Here is a 17,871-nt window from a genome sequence, read left to right on the forward strand (position 1 = left end):
CCATCCAGTCTTTCGCCTTCCGTGCGCATCGAAGGTATTATGCCTGTTGTTCCGTTCCTACCTGCTTTCCGTATATTCTCGTTTCCTTGCTTCCGTGCAATTGCTACAATCCTCCAACGGAGGCACTAAAAACCACAATGGCCGCGACCTGACTTCTTCAAACTAAGCGTGTCGTGCATGATTACGCGAAAACAATCCTAAACCAAACTACAAAAACTCTTACGACGCAGTTTAATTTGCGTGTGTGGCGTGTGTGTGTGTGTTCAGTGTTGAGGAAAAAAGTCGCGACAACTTGAAAGACGGAGATCATGAGCGAGGATAGAAGCGAAGAAGATCCCATAATGGATCTCTGGTACAGTAATTGGGAACAACAGTGCGTCGAGGCGCTGGAGGCGGAGCCGGATTACGAAACTCAGCTCCACAATGAGAAAGAACTATACTCCCAGCAAATGTGGATAAGCTTCCAGACCACGGCGTCGGCCATCGCCCAGCTGTACAAAGGCAACCATAATTTCTTCCTTCCAACTATCATAATTGCTAGAAAACTTTATTTTGTGGAGATTATGTTTGACTTTGATCGTCTATTTTGTCTTTAAAGACAATATTTCGATGAATCGAAGTTACGAAAGCGACCGTAATTGACAACCATAATCTTTTCAAAGTATTTTAATAATAGTTGAAAAGTTTATTATTTGGAGGTTATTTTTGCAAAAAGTGACCGTCCATTTTGTTTTTAGGTAGTGTCTCGATTAATCGAATATACTATTATAAATCATAATTTCTTTGAAATATAATAATAGAAACGTTTATTGTCTGGAGGTTATTTTTGGTTTTTGCAAAAAATGATCGTCCATTTTGTTTTAAACACAGTGTTTCGATTAGTTGAAGCTTCGAAGACAGTAATAATCTATTTTCCAAAGTACAATAATTGAATATATTATTATATTAACAAATCGTCTATTCTTTGAACAGTAATAATAGCTAGAAAAGTTCATTGTGTGGAGATTATTTTTCATTTATGCAAAAAGTGACCGTCCATTTTGTATAAAGATAGTATTTCGATTAGTCGAAGTTTCCATTAACCATAATTCATTCTCCTAAGTATTATAATAATAGATAGAAAAGTTAATTGCGTGGAGGTTATTTTTGCAAAAAGTGACGTCCATTTTGATTTTAGACAGTGTATCGATTGATCGAATGTAAAAAGGCAACCATAACTAGCAACCATAATCTTTTTAAGTATTATAATAATATTTAGAAAAGTTCATTATTTCGAGGTTGCTTTTGCAAAAAGTGACTGTCTATGTTGTTTTAAAGACAGTATGTACCGTTAACAATCATAATCTCTTCTTCAAAATATAATAATAATAATAAAAAGGTTTATTATATTTGGTTAATGTAGAAAAGCAACCGTCCATTTTGTTTAAAAGACAATATTTCGATTAGTCGAAGTATTCGATATATACGAGAGGTAGAAGTATCGATCTGATTTGAGTATTTTATTTAACCCCACTTTTTCCGTGTTTTACAGATCGAACGCAGGGCGTCTCGCTATGGCTGCCCTTCCAGACTGCCGCTGGGACTGTCACGTCATTGTACAAAGGTACGTCTAGGCTTGTCAACAAACTATTAATTTGGGATTTTCTGTCTCTTTATTTTGAGGTTATGATCAAGTACTGTTTTTGTTACGATTTCTCTTTCCTTCTTCTATTTCTATTTTTATTTTTGGTGTTGTCTTTATCATTTTTTTTCTTCTATTTCTAGTCCCGTTTTTGTCACTCTTTCCTTCTTTTATCTTTGTTTTTGCCTCTCATTCCTCCCTTTACTTCTAGTGTTATTTTTGTTGCTTTTTTCTTCTATTTATATTTCTATTTCTAATGTTATCTTTGTTAATCTTTCAATTTGAAAATACAATCAAACCTTAATGACAGTTCATTCCACCTATATTTGGCATGCGATCTTGTAAAAAATAAATTAAGCTTACAAGTTCCAAAAGTTTCTATCAAATGTCTCAGATACATTATTATAATCTTATTGATTAATAATTAATTACAGAATCAAACTTATTGTGCATTATAAGAGAATATAATATTTATTTTCCCAGCAAATAGAAATGTCAAGATAGTTTCAAATGTCAGAAATATTATTATTTTTCATATCATAGAAGAATATATAATTTTATTTCCAGTTAATACAAATTCAAAAATAATTTTTGTATGTTGAATGTCTCAAATGTTATTATTATCCTATATTACAGTAATTATTGATTGAAACGTATCATTTATCATAGAAGAATATAAAACTATATTTTGTAGTGAATAAAAGTTTCAAAAGTTTACTGCAACTGGTTCACAATAATAGATATTGTCACAGAATATTTGTATTAATACAATAATTGTTTCCATAGATTCGGTGGATAGTATGCGTCGATGCAGTGAACTGGGTGTAGAAATGGGGCGCCAAAAGCGTAGCAAAGAAATAATGAACTGGGCAAGGAAAAAGAGACGCATGATTCGCAGAGAAGACCTCTTAGCTTATCTTGCTGGGAAACCGCCTCCACCACGACCACATTCGCACAGGTTCTTACTACAAACACACTTCTATATAAACTTTTCGCACACAGTTTTATTAAAATGATAAGTTTGCATAGAGTTATTACATAATTTTATCAAAATGTGAAAATATTATAGAAAAATTGTATTATAATTTTATTATTGAAAATGGTACTGGATAATGAAAAATCGTGTGTGTGAAATTTGTGGAAATTTGCAGGAGTTCGCCTAAACCACGGATGATGGTGTGTGGTTCCCCACCATCACAGAGTGCCACACCGAGTATGGTGATGGCTCCTACACCCACAGCTGGAAACGACCCTGATCCTGAGTTACACACATTTAGAGAAGCGATCGCACTGTCTGGTGAGAATTATTTTACGTTTGATTATGGTAACACTGTCTTTCATTATGTTACTAGGTGTTAATTTGTGGAGTTTCATGTTTTATTCGGAACTATTGCCTGCGCGCGCGTGTATGTGTGAATTGTGGGAATGGTGGAGAACTTGGAATATAGTTTGAAGTCGTAGAATTTAATTAGAGACTTGAAGATTAAATCTAAATTAAAAAACTATATTTTTAATTAAATCTATTTTAGTGATTATAAAAAGGCCACCTGAATAACTAGTTTGCTTGTAATTATAGAAAAAGAAAAGTTGTTTGATTTTGAGGGCACATAAAACAGTGTTAATAATTTTTTTGTAGGTGGAGGAAGTATAGAGGAGATATAAAGATCGAACTTGTTTTTTTAAATGGGATGATATAAGTTTTTATGTATGTTCTGATAGAGTTTTTCAGGACGAAAACAATTACCTATAAATGAAGTTCATTCAAGGTTGCACAAGGTCAACTATAATATCTTAGTCATTTACTTATTGGTGTATTTATTGCTACAACAAGTGTTCAAAATGATGACCTTGTGCTGTAAAGTTTTGCTGCACGCTGAATTTCATTCGGATCACTCGCAATGCAAGCTTTTCTTATATGCACCATCATGCCTTCTCTAACTGAGAACTCTAACATTCCCTGACCAATTCAATAATTTTTAAATAACATGTTTGAGAAAACAGTTTGCGAAGAACGAACACGATCGGGAAATCGTTTCGTATACAAATGCACTGATTTTCTCATCATTCGGCGACACTCACCGAAAATGAAAATCATATTGACTTTTTCCGCCTTCGTGTAATGCATATCGCAAGCATGTACTTTGATCAATCGATAAATTCAAACTAATTAGTATAAACAAATAATGCTTTGTGTGACTCAATGTTTATTTAAATTCAGTGATACGTTTGAACGATTACAAGAGCGATATCAATAAGACACCAACAAGTAGAGAAGACATGATTTAAACGTATAAATAATTTATAACAATATATTTTCTATTTCAGTTAACCCTGTGTAACCTTGAATAACCTTCATTTATAGGTCATTGTACTCGCCCTGAAAAGCTCTATCAGAATATACATAAAAATTTACGTCGTCTCATTTAAAAAAACAAGTTTGATCTTTATATTTTCTTTACGCTTCCATTTACGAAAAAATTATTGTCATCGTTGTATGCGTCCCTCGAAATCAATCAACTTTTGTTTGACATTTTTTTTTTCTGTCATTACAGATAAGCGAGTTATTCAGGTAGCCTGTTTTAGGTGCTTCATCCTGTATATAAACTGATTAATAGCAATAAGTCGGTATGAGAACACGTATATACATTTTTAATGTAAAGCATGTTTCATGATATCTTTCATTTTGTATCATGGCGGACACACATAGAATGCAGATGGAGAAACAGCTAAAAGCGGTCCTCGGAAAGCTCGTCACACCCTCTATGACTGTGAACGCGGAAACCATTTTCAATCATCCACTTTTCTGCATTCAATCTTTGCATATGTATACATCTTTGTTAATTCTTCTCGTCATGTTGGTGGGATTTTCGTACGACGGAACACATGCAATTTCGACCAATCCATTCTCCACACTTTCGATTATCGTACTACATATTAACTACTCTATCCGAAACATAATTAATTTTAACTTTCTTAAGAACAGCTTTTATGCCATTCGACATAGCGATATGTAGTTTGGTATTCCTCTAATCTATTAAACTCTTGCCTATGCACATGACTAGACTTGAGAACAAGTCTCTGTGATCTATATCTCCAGCCCAGTGTGCATCAAGTCTACCTTTTGACTACGTTTATAGACTATGTCGTATTCTTTGGTATTCGCCAGATTCATGTTTTATTGGAAAAGCTTCGTTGCCGCAAATGAGACTTTAACAATAGACAAATAAGAATTTTTTGTATAATACATGATTCATTTCTTTAATTTCTTCTTGCATCGTTGGTCCATTTCTCATCGTTAGTACGACGCCAGATTCCAACCTGGCACTTCACCATATTAAACTTCTAAGCTGCTCTATACATATGTTTTTTGCAACAGCCTTATTTCTCAGTTAGAATTCCTTTGTATACTTATCTACCCTTCTCTTAGATATGTACAGTTTAACAATTTAAATCTTTTGAATCCCTGTTCCATGAGAAAATTGTCTAATTTTCTATTCCAGTTCCTGCAGGATTGCTCCAAGCTATATACATACAGAGTAGTCTGTGGTAAATGCTAGTAAATGCTCTCCTACTTTCAAGGCTCATTCATAAAATGAACAATAACGGATTTCCGCAAATAATGAAATGCATATTAATTTGATATCTAATCTTCTTTTTAATTTGAGATACGGACAACAAATTTTGCTAATGTCTGAAACGATACTCGTCATGTAGTATTATACCTCTTTCTTCGTCCTTAACCAGTTTTCAAAGCTATGTTCCTTGTGTCCTCTGCCTTTAAATTAGTACCATCGTATTTCTTGAGGTCTGTTGCGGTATTCATCGTTTCTGAATTCAGCTTGTGGAAATCTGTGAGCCATTCCTTTTTGTGACAAATGTGATGCACACGTACATCCATTGTCCAACAGCCATATATCCATTTTTTTATTCTCAGTCTACGTATAAAGCTTCTGTGGATGTCGCCTTCAGCGGTTTCTCTTGACATTCTTCCGTGGTACTCGGTTAAGAGCACTCTTTTTAATTCTACAGAGGTGAACTTCTCGCCTGGCAGTGTCATTATCAGGGTTTTGTAACTGTCTGGAAGCCCCGATAACAAAGTATATGCAAACTCTGCATTGCTTCTCCCAAATTAGTCGCAGTTATTTTGGCTCTTTGCTAGGTAACTGAGCATGTTCTCGTTATCTATCATCTTCATATGATAGAATTTCTTTTTCAGTGGCGTGATTCTGACCCTCGATTTGAGTTGAATCTGTTACCAAAAGCCCATACATCATGTGCACTTATGGCAGTCTTCTGTATGTACCTGTTGCTCTTCATTTACATTTAAACCTATGGCCTTGATCGCTTTATTTTAACTGACTTGACTCGATTTTGACATGGAATAAAAAAACATAATGGAAATCCAGTAAAAAACATCACTGCATTTCATTAGAAAAATATTGGTGCAATGGCATGTTTAATGTCTTTGATTTACCTCGTTTACTGGCTAAACCTGATTGATCTTGAGCTGAGTGTTTGTCAAATGTATTTATGAAACATGGAATACTTTTCTTTAAGAACTGTACTGGCCAGATACTTTTTTCCAAAGTTTCTTTCTACAACTGTGATTGTGGGAACTATCTTCAAATGATAAAATAAAATGAATTAAATTAATTGAATTTCTTAACAAAAATTTTTCAATTACGATTTCAGTCCAAGGTTTAGATTTGTAGAGTTTTGTTTACAATATGTGTGCGTGCGTGTGGCTTGCGACAGTTGTGTGAAACGTGGAATATATTTTGAAAATTTAAGTTTTAAATAATCGCAATGTTTATAGATGCAATAGCTTAAATATTGACGATAGATTTTTATGATAAATAATGATGGATTTGTTCTGTTCTTTTTTTTTTTGTAATTCTGTGTTAATTGTTAATTGGTACATGTTTTAATAGAAAGATTTTATGATTTGAGAGAGATTTTGAATATTTGAGATTGATTTGTGGATTATGAGACAGTTCTGGGGATTGTGAAAATGAAATTCTATTCTGAATGAAAAACAACGAATGAAATTTTATTCGTTTATTTTATTATGACTGTTTGATTGTTTACTTGTTATTTGTCAGTACTTCATTATTATTAGTTATTCGTTATTACACTGTTTGTCTGAACGGATCCTTATAGATAAATCGTCAATACCAATCAATATTAATAAACAACTATCAGAGTTAATTCGTTAATAACGAATAACGAATAATTTTGTACTGGTTTTCTTTCTAATTCTAATTCCAGCCAATTTTCATCCAACACTCCTAGAAGATAGATCCACTGTACAGTATTTTTTCTGTTATACAATCTCAACTATTTATTATTCTGTAGTATAATTTTAACTTGAAATTTTTTTTTTACAAAGATTCCAAATTTAATATGTAATAGTGCATACAAAATTTTAACACCCACCTCCCCCAATCAGTTTCAAACCCATTAATGGTCCATAAAAGAATTCTACACTCCCAAAAAACTGCTTGAAGTCTAATAAATAGTTTATAAAACAATTTTACACACCAAAAAATTAGTTCTAAATTCATCGATTGCTCGTAAAACCAACTAATTGGCCCACCAATTTTTATTACGAAAAATTCTTATTATACAGGGTGTTCGGCCACCCCTGGGAAAAATTTTAATGGGGGATTCTAGAGGCCAAAATAAGACGAAAATTAAGAATACCAATTTGTTGATGAAGGCTTCGTTAAAAAGTTATTAACCATTAAATTAAAAAATTTCAAATCGTTCTGGAAAAATTATTTTCGGTTGCGGGGGTCAATTACAATCATTTTTGGTGAATACACATACCTCCGAAATCCTATCCATTTTCGAGAAAAAAAATCGGGAAGGTACTGAAATTTTTCGGCGAAAACAAAATTTTTCAAATCGTTCTGGAAAAATTATTTTCGTTTGCAGGGGTCAATTACAATCATTTTTTGTGGGCAGACATACCCCCGAAATTCTACGCATTTTCGAGAAAAAAATTCCTTATCGAAAATCTAATTAGGTGCCTAAATTTTTCGACGAAAAAAAAAATTTCAAATCGTTTTGGAAAAATTATTTTCGGTTGTGGGGGTCAATTACAATCATTTTTGGTCAATAGACATATCCCCGAAATGTTGCGTATTTTCGAGAAAAAAATTCAGTACGGGTGAAACTTTAAACGTTAATAACTTTTTAATGAAGCCTCCATCAACAAATTGGTATTCTTGATTTTCGTCTTATTTTGGCCTCTAGAATCTCCTATTAAAATTTTTCCCAGGAGTGGCCGAACACCCTGTATTCCTCTTATCGATCCTCTTCTTCACTTTTCATATCAAATTTACCAACTGATTAGCTTACCAGTATTAATTATTATTAAAAGTTACTATAATTTTCCCATTTATTAATCCTCCATTAAGAATATCCCTCGCAATTGTCCCAGAAATTCCCTCGAAGGAACAGAATTATTTCAATTTTCCTAGAATTTCTTGAGAAGAATATAAGTTTCGTACATTAAAAAAAAAAAAAAAATCGTTTATAATTTGTTTATTAATGAATAAAACATGTTTTGATGGATAGGTTCACCGATGTCCCGCCGCACTGGGAGGCAAGCAGAGTTGTCTGCGTTCATTTCTAGTGAATTCGCTCGACACCATAAACGGCCAGCCTCGCACGACGTGGACATGGGCTCACCCACGCACAAACGTTCGCGTTTCATGTAACGGCGCGCTACATGTAAATCTTCTCCCTCGTTCTAACCCCCTAATCAACACCTAATTAACGGAAAGACTTTTTCCACGCGCAATTTCCAATTTACGCCGTAAACTTTCCCAATTTTTCCACAAAATTGGTTATAAAAAAAAAAAAAGGTCCCTTTACACGAAACCTAACACGAAGGTGTTCCAAACATTGCGAAGAGGTCTACAAAAAATCCACAGAACAATGCGGGCGGTTGCGAGGGAGATCTTTGTAGAATATTCTTTGATAATCCCAAAGGATCGCTTAGACTCTGATTAATTTACTATAATATCGTTACGATTGGTCTAAAGAAATCGTAGAAATCTTTTGTCCGACGGAAGGATCATTTTATACAGTTTTTTTGTTGTTGTCGAACGAAGAGAAAATTGTAAATTCCAATCTTCCCCAACAATCAGAGAATTTTGTTTCCGTTGTACGATAAAAAAGAAAAAAAAGAAAAAATCCTTTTCGATGATAATATATATTATAACAATAACAACAATTCTTTTCGTTCACTAATTAGCGCTTTCGACAAACGAATCCACCTAACGAACCAATCAACAACGCTTGCACTGTTATTTTTTTTTATTAATTATGCTTCGTCCCTTTTCTTCTTCGCTGTTTGTAAATATAGCATAATCTACTAAGCGTTGTTGGTTCGTTTACTTTCCGTGAAGATTAATTATGCGAAAGAATGATTTGATCTTGAATTGTATAATTAGTAAACTGGCACTCGGGGGAAATTTAATAATAAAGAATTTTGTTTCGACGATGGCTGAAGCGATTAGTTTATTTATTCTGCGTGGTTTCTTGTATAATAATGTGTCGAATAAAGCCGCAAGGATTTTTTAAGGAAGCTTCCGCTATTGGTCGATTTGGTATTTACATTTATTTCGTTTCGTTTTTACAAATTTATATTAAATTTTACTGCGATACAAAGGAATTTTTCTTAATTTTTACAATAAAGATAGAAATTTTGGGAATTCTCTTCTTTATTGAAGAATATTTGAGATTCTACAGGAAAGAAATGGCGAATTATGGCATTTACAGACTCTATTAATATTTATTTTGGCCATTTGCTGTATTAAAAATCGAATTTTTGATTCGAAATTGTGAAAATTGGGTGCGGAAGTTTGGGAAAAAGAGTTTTTAATGGAAAATCTTTCCATTGGTAAAGTTGATGACTGTATTATTATAAAAATATAAACCCTCTATCGTGAATTTTAATAATCATGGTTATTTTTCTTTAAAATACTAATTTTTTTTAAGTAGTTTTAAATGCATAAATTATCATCAATATTGCCAATATTACTCAAACCACGTTTAATTGCAGACATAATTTTTTTTATAGAGAAGAATAGCGAACGAAAGACAAAAAGGGAATGAAAGCTTGAGCATTTGAAGAAGTTTAAAATTTGATTGTTTTTTTTTAAATAAATAAAAAAGGTTTGAGAGAAGTTGGGATAAAAATTTTTGAGAACTTTTTAAGACGATGTACGCCATTTTAGAATTTAAATATGGCTTTTACTCAAGCAAATGGCTGCGTAAAAAATTATTACTTGGTATAAACCGTAAAAAATCAAATTTTTAGAGGAAAAGGAGATTTTTAAGGGAAGGTTTGTATAAAAATGTTTGGAAGCTTTCTAACACGATATCCACCATTTAGAAATTTCAATACGTCGTCTACGTAAGACAAAGAGCTTTCGTTAGGAAATAAGAGAAGATTGGGATATTAATGTGGTTTAACATTTTTTGGAAGCTTTCCTATAATTGTATAGGCAATTTAGACATTTAAATATGACTTCTATGTGCTTAAGTACTTAAATGGCCACCTTAAAAATTATTACTTAACGTAAAGTACGAAAAAACCATTCTTGGAAGAAAAAGATTTCTAAGCGAAGGTTTGTATAAGAATGTGGTTTAAAACTTTTTAGAAGCTTCCCGTGACAGTGTACGTCATTTTAGAATTTAGATATGGCTTCTACGTAAGTATATCACCACCATGTTTTTGAAAATAGTTAATTCTGCCAATAGGGGACCGTCTTTTGAAAGTTTTTCTATTTTAATTGCCTTATATCGTCATAATTCGGCCTATTTGCGAATGTCCGGAGGATTCTAGACTTTAGTATTAAAAAATAGGTTCCCCAGATAGTGTTCTAACTATGTAAACTCTGAAATTTGAGGTTTCTGCCGTTTTTTTATCAAATTAATTCGAAAACTTTGTTCTTTTAGTCTATTTTTCTATTAAAAATTATTTTTACAACATTTCGTAAGGCACTTCATAGTTAGGCGATCTGAAACTATTTCGTAAAATGGCCGCTAGTGTGTATTACATTCCAATGGCCGCCATTCTTCCCAAATTATTCAATTTTCCTAATAATAGTTCGTCTTTCTCTTTTTAACCTTCTTAAATCGTCAAAATTCGGCCATTTGACTCTCTTTCGTGGTTTCTCCGTCATCCATCTTGAAAATCCTCGTCTTCCAGATGGTGCTGCATCGAATTACACCCCAAAAATCTCAGGTTGTTCACTCGTGACACCAAAACTTTACAGTTTACTGTCTTTAATGACATTTTGAGTAGCATCTAGTGCCCTCTTTCGGTTGGCTATGGCGTTAATAAGCTTCCTCTTAGGTCCTAGCGGAAGTTTCAAGGCCGCCATGTCGGTTTCCGTCAACAACATTAAGGCTTCCAAGTCGATTTGCTCGGATTCCAAAATAGAATGAATGGAAGAAAGGTTGTTTGCGACTAAAAATCTCTGCAATGGCGTCCATTCCTCGTCCGTTTCTTCTTCTTCTGCAATAATATTATACTTTGAGGCTACGTTCGGCTGTAAACTTCGCTAACAAATTTATTATAGGTGAGTGAAATTGCAAACGACGTACCTGAAAGGAGATCGTCGTCCCACATGCTTTGCCTTCGAGCCAAACTTCCTGCGCTTCCTATACTAATTTCTTCGTTATTACCATTCGAATTGGGCCTGTGGCCATTCATGGATCCATTTCCGGTCCCATTTGCAACTTGGACGCCATTTTGAGCGTCCACTTGAGAGGATAGGCTGTCGAAAGCTGTCGTTATCTTGCAAGTAGAAAATATTTTAAAACATTTTTATTTGTTATTTGGTAATTTATTGGAATAGTATTTTTTCTAGGTAGGGCACACTTCAAACTATGAAAATTTCTATTCCAAAAATATTCTGCCAATATTAATATAAATTCCCAAATAAATCAAATTTGGAATTTATTGATTATTGCAGAAATGTAATTTGAAGAGAAAAAAGTGAATGATAAAATTCGTAGTTTAATAGCTTTCTAAGTTAATATACATATATTGAAACATAGTTTAGAAATAAAAATTTGGCTTCTGTTTAAGAAAATGGTCGTCCCAAAAACCTGGTAAATTCAGAAAACCGTGTACAATTCTTAAAAAATGGGAAAAACTCCACAATATCACATTTTTCTACTCTAGGAAGCTTGCACAAAATCCTACTACACTCTACAAACCTAAATTCGTTCGAAATCCCAGAAATTGACCTTTCGCAATAACTTCTAAAAACTTACAGTTCTTCTAAAAGCCACGGATCCGAAACCCGGTCGGTTGAAAATGCTGGCCGGTTCCTGAAAAAATCCTCCCTCTGCCGTTCCATTCGTGTCACTCGCGTCACAATCCGATTCCCTATCGCCTAACAGATCAGGCGTGCTCTGTGCTTTGCTTAAACTTCCCCAAACATCGGAAATCCTTCCCCTTCTTCCCATTTGCTGGGCCTGCGTTTCGTAAGTCCCCACGTACATCACGTCAGAATCCCTCCTGAGGCCCGTCAGGCTGCGAATTGACTTCTTTCCGTTCGTCTCCACCTGGAAATGCAAATCCAATTCGCATTTTGAAAGGATTTTTTATCAAATAAAAATTATTTAAACGATTTCTGTCCATTTAACAATCATATCATTCCACGGTTAAATCAAGGTAGATTGTTCCATTGATGTCTAAAATCGTTTAGGTGAATTTTAGTTTGTTAAAGAAGATGGCGGCCCGGGGAAGGCGAGATTTTTACTTCTACGACTTTGAAATCGTCGACAGCCTTTTTTGCTAGGGCTTTTCTGTACACTGCGCCGCCATTTTTCTTCGCGGCCGTTCCCACGATGTCACTGAAGGTCGGGGAGGGTCGTACGCGACCCCTGAACGTTAAAATTCCAGGCTTTTGAGATGGAAACGATTCATTCGGAATTGTCAAGTCCGATTTCGTTCGATCTTTCGACTTCTTCTGTTCCTTTTCCGCCATTTTCTGCTTCTTCATGTACTCCTTTAGCCTGAAATACGATATGGTTTGCAGGAATTATTCGTTTAAAAGAATCTTAACTAAGACATTTCCTTTATCAAACAATCGAATATTGACTTTCAAGTCAAAAAGATACCTTTTCTCGGCGTCTTTTTCAGCCTTTTCTCTTAAGATTCGACTTTTTTTACGGTTGTTGAGCTCCTGGTCGGCCTGGGCGAGATCCAAGTATTGCAAAATCATCTCCCTCCCGTTTATGGCAGCCAGATCCCTCGCAGAATGTCGGTCGATGTCTAGGGACCAAATATTGCAACCGAATTTCACGAGGAACTTGACACAATATTCGTGACCTCTCGCCGCTGCAAGATGGAGGGCCGTGTTCCCGAAATAGTCACTTCTATCCGGGTCACCTCTACGGTAAACATTATTTAACAACAAATAATTAACAATTTTTTCGTCCAAGAATAAGTTTAGATCATGTTTGATCCATTTTGTTCAATTTTAAGGCAAATATTTCCTTTTTTCTATCGAAATTGCCCCAACATACTCAATAAAAGTCATCAACTGGACTAGATTTCATGACTTTCACCGAGGTACCTTCTTATTTTTCTGGTTACAACACCTTTTCCAATTAGAAAATCGTAATTTTTGATTTAAAATCATTAAATTAACATACAAAAGCCATCCTTGCCTTGAAAGTTTGGATTAACTTATTATAGTTTGTCAAATCATACTTTTTTAATGTATATCTAATGTATATCATAATTTTTTGGTGAAAAAATTATATTTTCGTAACTCTTAAATACTGGATCGATTATTAAATAATGATATAGGTTGTTTTATCAATTTCTTTTAGAAAATTTTCATCGTAATGTTCGCAAATAGAGTAAATAAATGTGTCCTTTTGCAGTAGAACGATTAAATTTTTGATCGACTGTACAAGTGACGATTCCCCTCTCTTTTATTCTCTCTTTTCCCCGCCGTGTTTTGTTCCACTCGCTTTCGATTTTGTTCCATCAGTGCACCCATGGTCGCGATTTCCGCCCGTGGCGACGATCGATGCAAGATTATGGCGTCCACTTCCGGTTTCGCGCATCTGTCAAGGCTCACAATCTTTGAACTGCCATAATTTCGTGAAAAATGATCGTACGGCAGCGTTTGCGGTGTCATTTTAAAAACGAGATCGTATATTTTCAGATATTTAAATAAAATTTTCCCAAATACCTTCCCACGCCTGGAAAAATATGGGGAAAATGAAGACGAGCGTTTTCGAAAACATTTAAAAACGATTCAGAGGGCTTCTGGAGTCTTCAAAAATTATTTCCGGCAAACCACTTTGAATTTGAAAGTTGAAATATTTTCTTTCCAAAACCTCCCCCGAATTTGGTATATAAATTTTTTCACAGTGCCATTCCACTTCGAACTTCTTTCATATTTTTGGAAAACGTCATATTTACTTTTTTTTTATCTTTCTCTGGCTGTGAAAAGGAATTTGAAAAAATTGAATGTAAGAATATGAACTCTATAGCTATCGTTCAGTTCTCGACGATGAACTAAGAATTTTCAAAATTTTACGAATGATACGTAAACATCACCTCGTGATAATATATTCTAGCGATAATTTCAAACTATGCAGTCTGTATTTGTATTCATCACCAAATGACGTGTGAAAGGGGTCGCTGAAATGATAGCACATGTTAATAAATGAAGCTTTTTATTTAATGGAAATGAAATATTTGTGTAACAAGAGTAACATCAATTGAAGGAACACTTTATGTTTTAATAGTGTCTAAGTCCGCCCTTATTTTCAATTACTTCGATCATTATTTTTAATAAAGAATTGAACAATTTACGAATATAACTGTGGTAATTTGCTCTATTCGTCTTTGCACAATTTTCAATTCTTAATTGCAAGATCACTTTTACATCGTCGCTGTTTAATTTCTTGCCACGTTTCGATTTTTTAAATGAATATTTAAAAATATTCTACTAGTCTACTATTCCTTGTGCTTGCACGACTTAAAGTGTAAAAACATACTGAAACATACTTTTCTTGATAAATATAAGCATAGTTTCATATATGTATATTACCATGTGACGATGTTTACGCATCATTCGTAAAATTTAAAGAATTCTTAGTTTATTCCCATGAACTAAATTACAGCATACATGTGTATTCTTTTTGTCTAAGTGTATTATTCAAAAATTGTGAGCGTTTTCGATTTTTCGAGCATCAGTTTCGATTGAAATTCAAATGCGTTGAGTTTTAATATAATTAATTAGGTTGTTGGTGTACCCTTTGGCAACGAGCAGTCGAAGGACGTCTATATGACCTTCAAAAGCTGCCCATAGTGTCGGGGTCGTTCCGCCATCGTCTCTGACGTTGCAATCTTTTTTTGTTGCTTCTTTTAAAATATCCAAGGCGCCATCTCGTGCAGCTCTGTAAATAAAGAAGAATTTTATCCAGAGAAAACTTACCATTTCGAACAGGATATACAATTTTGAAACACATTTCTTTTCTAAACAATCATATTTTTTCGAAATTATTAAAATTAGCAAAATTGCGACATTGAAATTAAAACAGATTAAAATAGTAGTTTCATATCGTTAATAACAAATCCAGGAATTAATTTTTATACATTGTTAAAATTACTTTAATGGGAAAATTTTTATAATTATTAAGTCTCTTGGGAGTTATTTTAATTTTTTATCTATTATTTATTTAATACTTATCATCGAGAGGGTCCAAAGACAGAAAACAATTTTTGTTCATTTACATAGAAAGTACAGGACAATCTTGAAACAAAATTTGATTAAACAATCTTTAGAATGTTTAACAATTAATTGTTACTAATATTTCAATTAATTCACGAATTATTCATTTTGAAATTGGCATTTTAATTGAGAATATTTTGATTAAGAGGAAAATATTCTCTGGGACTATATACCCCATTTTGGAAATATTTGTTAACCATTTTTTTGCAATCGGTTTTAACAAATTTTGATAACGAAGAAGGAAAATTGTAAATTTGCGTTTATTTATAATGCGTTTCTTTAAATTATTTATTAACAGTTCAAAATTAATTATACGATATGTAATTGAGATGGGGTTCTTCTAAAAATATTTTCAAAAATTCGAACGGCTTCTGGAATCTTCAAAAACTTTTCTCTTCAACAGAAAACATTGAATTCGAAGATCGAAGTTTCTTTTTCCAAAAATCTTCCTAAGAATTAGTAAATCGTTTTTTCTCCGCGCGACATTTTATAATGTATATCAACGTTAAAAAATAGTTTAAAAGTGTTTTCCTCAATTTGGAAAATTGTAGAATTTAAAATTTGGAAATTTGTTACAAAAATTGAATATCCAACCACAAAGCTAAATAAATTCATTAAAATACAATTAATTTTACAAATAATAATTTTATTATTATTTATTATATTTTTCTATTTTCACTCAATTTGTTTGTAATGACATTAAAAAATTAATTCTCAGTTCTATTGTTTACAAAATACTTCGTTACCTTAAACTACTAGTTAACCTGCCCACCACGAGTCATAAAATAATAATATTTGAATATTTTTTTGTTTAGATTAATATTTTTCTCCAAAAAATAATTCCAGTCGATTGATATCATTTTTCAAAATTTATTTTCCGCATGTGTTATAATTTGTTTAACTAATTAATGTAATTGTTTAGTAATTTTACTGGTTTTTAAAGGCTTAGAGAATTAATTAGGATTTGTAAAGTGGCGGTAGAGAGCAAATGAGTTTGGAGAAAGTTTGAATAATATTTTAATGAGTACTTTACATGATAATTTTCTCTCTAATTTGCTATAAACACGTTTTGACATAACCGAGCTAGAGAACACGATCGAAGGAAAGTACCATGACAATTAGTTCGATAATTAATACCAATCCAAGATAACTTTCTTGATTAGTATATATTTATAAAGGATTATTATATTTTATAATCAATTATAATTTTAAGGAATTATTAACTTTGTAAGGGTTAGAAAAGTTTAGACGAAATATAGTTTATTATTAAATTATTTTTAGTGATAGAATTAATTATTGTAATCGTTCTTCATCAAATGGAAATTTTTGATAGGTGAATGGTTATTTTGAAACATTCAATATTTTTGAAAAATATTGATTCAAATAGTGGGATATTAGAGTTAATTAATTTTGATTAGGAATTTTGAAAGAAATTAGATTCTCGATTTATCAATTAAATAATATTCTATCAGTCATAACAACGCCATGTACGTTACAATTTTGGTACAATAATTGCTTTTAATATATGTCCAAAAGTAACAAAAGAAAATTAAATATTAATACTATATTAATGATATTTAATTACTGTTCGAAATTCAGTAAAAATCAATCAATTGTGTCCAATATATTTCCCACGTTAAAAAGTCCACAATGAATTAGTTAATATTACTTCAAATTCAATAAATTTGCTTCTACAAATATCCAAAACAGTCCCAAATGCATCTTCCTTAGCTCAAATTCAATTTTCCGCCCAATTATCACGGCGTAGCCGAAAACCAAACAAAAAATTTTAACGAAAGGTCCCGAAATTGTCCAAACAGAAACCCCAAAAACCTTTCCCATTCAAGCATTGAAATCCAATCTCCCCCATAATTTTACATTTTAAACTCCAAACTCTTTATTCTCATGATAAACCAGCCACATAATATTCCCCCTCCACCTACACCACACAAACGTACAATCGAACACGCAATCCCCCAGTGTCAGCCAGACATAATCATTCAATATTATTGTATCCAACCGTACAAGAACCATAAAAAAATCACCGAGAGCCCACGAAACTCTAAAATGCCATTGGAAATCTGTTCATAGGAAATGGAAACTCACTTGTGGAATTTTTCCGACGTCATTTTCTTTTTCTCGGGCCAGTTCACAATTTTTTCTGTCGATAAACAACCATAACTGCACTTTAGATTAGGTATTTACCGACATTTATTATAAAAAAAACATTTTAAACGTAAATATTTGTCGGAATTGGTACGTTTATGATTAGAGCATGATCGCACGCGGTTAGTATGGCGTCCAGCGGATCACTGCTCGAACCGAGCAAGTTGTTTCAACGAGTTTAGTGCCGTCGGCCGCCATTTCTGTCCTTGTTCCGATCATAATTTCGACGAATCTCTTTCTCGCGCGTTCCCGCCATCTTTCACCTGTCCAGGAACTCGAAATGAATTTTACCCACCA

General features: G+C 33.1%; 2 protein-coding genes across 4 annotated transcripts in view; one reads left to right on the forward strand and one right to left on the reverse strand.

The window, feature by feature from the left end:
- LOC143347881 (HUWE1-associated protein modifying stress responses) overlaps window positions 1-17,871 on the forward strand; it is a 24,442-nt gene continuing 6,571 nt past the window's right edge. The window contains exons 1-5 of one of the 2 annotated variants that reach the window (XM_076777490.1): window positions 1-501; window positions 1,532-1,603; window positions 2,408-2,579; window positions 2,773-2,918; window positions 8,204-9,134. In XM_076777490.1, the coding sequence (XP_076633605.1) occupies window positions 309-501; window positions 1,532-1,603; window positions 2,408-2,579; window positions 2,773-2,918; window positions 8,204-8,346 (726 nt within the window). In that variant the 5' untranslated portion in view covers window positions 1-308 and the 3' untranslated portion in view covers window positions 8,347-9,134. Of the gene's footprint in view, window positions 502-1,531; window positions 1,604-2,407; window positions 2,580-2,772; window positions 2,919-8,203; window positions 9,135-17,871 lie in introns of those variants that run through there. The other variant, XM_076777491.1, reaches the window with a different exon arrangement.
- Sans (SAM_USH1G_HARP domain-containing protein Sans) lies at window positions 9,785-17,724 on the reverse strand. Of its 2 annotated transcripts, none has more exons than XM_076777480.1 (7): window positions 17,515-17,724; window positions 14,930-15,073; window positions 12,773-13,045; window positions 12,412-12,667; window positions 11,921-12,214; window positions 11,246-11,438; window positions 9,785-11,153 (listed from the first exon to the last, which is right to left on the reverse strand). In XM_076777480.1, exons 1-7 carry the CDS (start codon window positions 17,535-17,537, stop codon window positions 10,909-10,911), a joined length of 1,428 nt encoding a protein of 475 aa, XP_076633595.1. In that variant the 5' UTR covers window positions 17,538-17,724; the 3' UTR covers window positions 9,785-10,908. The 2 variants fall into 2 exon arrangements, with proteins under 2 accessions (XP_076633595.1, XP_076633594.1); XM_076777479.1 differs by having other exon boundaries at window positions 9,790-11,156; window positions 17,515-17,722.

The sequence above is a fragment of the Colletes latitarsis genome, chromosome 11 (assembly GCF_051014445.1).
Source record: "Colletes latitarsis isolate SP2378_abdomen chromosome 11, iyColLati1, whole genome shotgun sequence".
NCBI classification, from domain to species: Eukaryota; Metazoa; Arthropoda; class Insecta; order Hymenoptera; family Colletidae; genus Colletes; species Colletes latitarsis.

Excerpts from the sequence above, each read along its gene's own strand:
- Sans (XM_076777479.1), bottom strand. The coding sequence starts at position 17,537 with ATGACGTCGGAAAAATTCCACAA. Across the intron at positions 13,046-14,929 it reads CGACTGCTCGTTGCCAAAGG|AGGTGACCCGGATAGAAGTG; the intron begins GTACACCAACAA and ends TGTTTACCGTAG. Across the intron at positions 12,668-12,772 it reads GAAAAAGACGCCGAGAAAAG|GCTAAAGGAGTACATGAAGA; the intron begins GTATCTTTTTGA and ends ATCGTATTTCAG.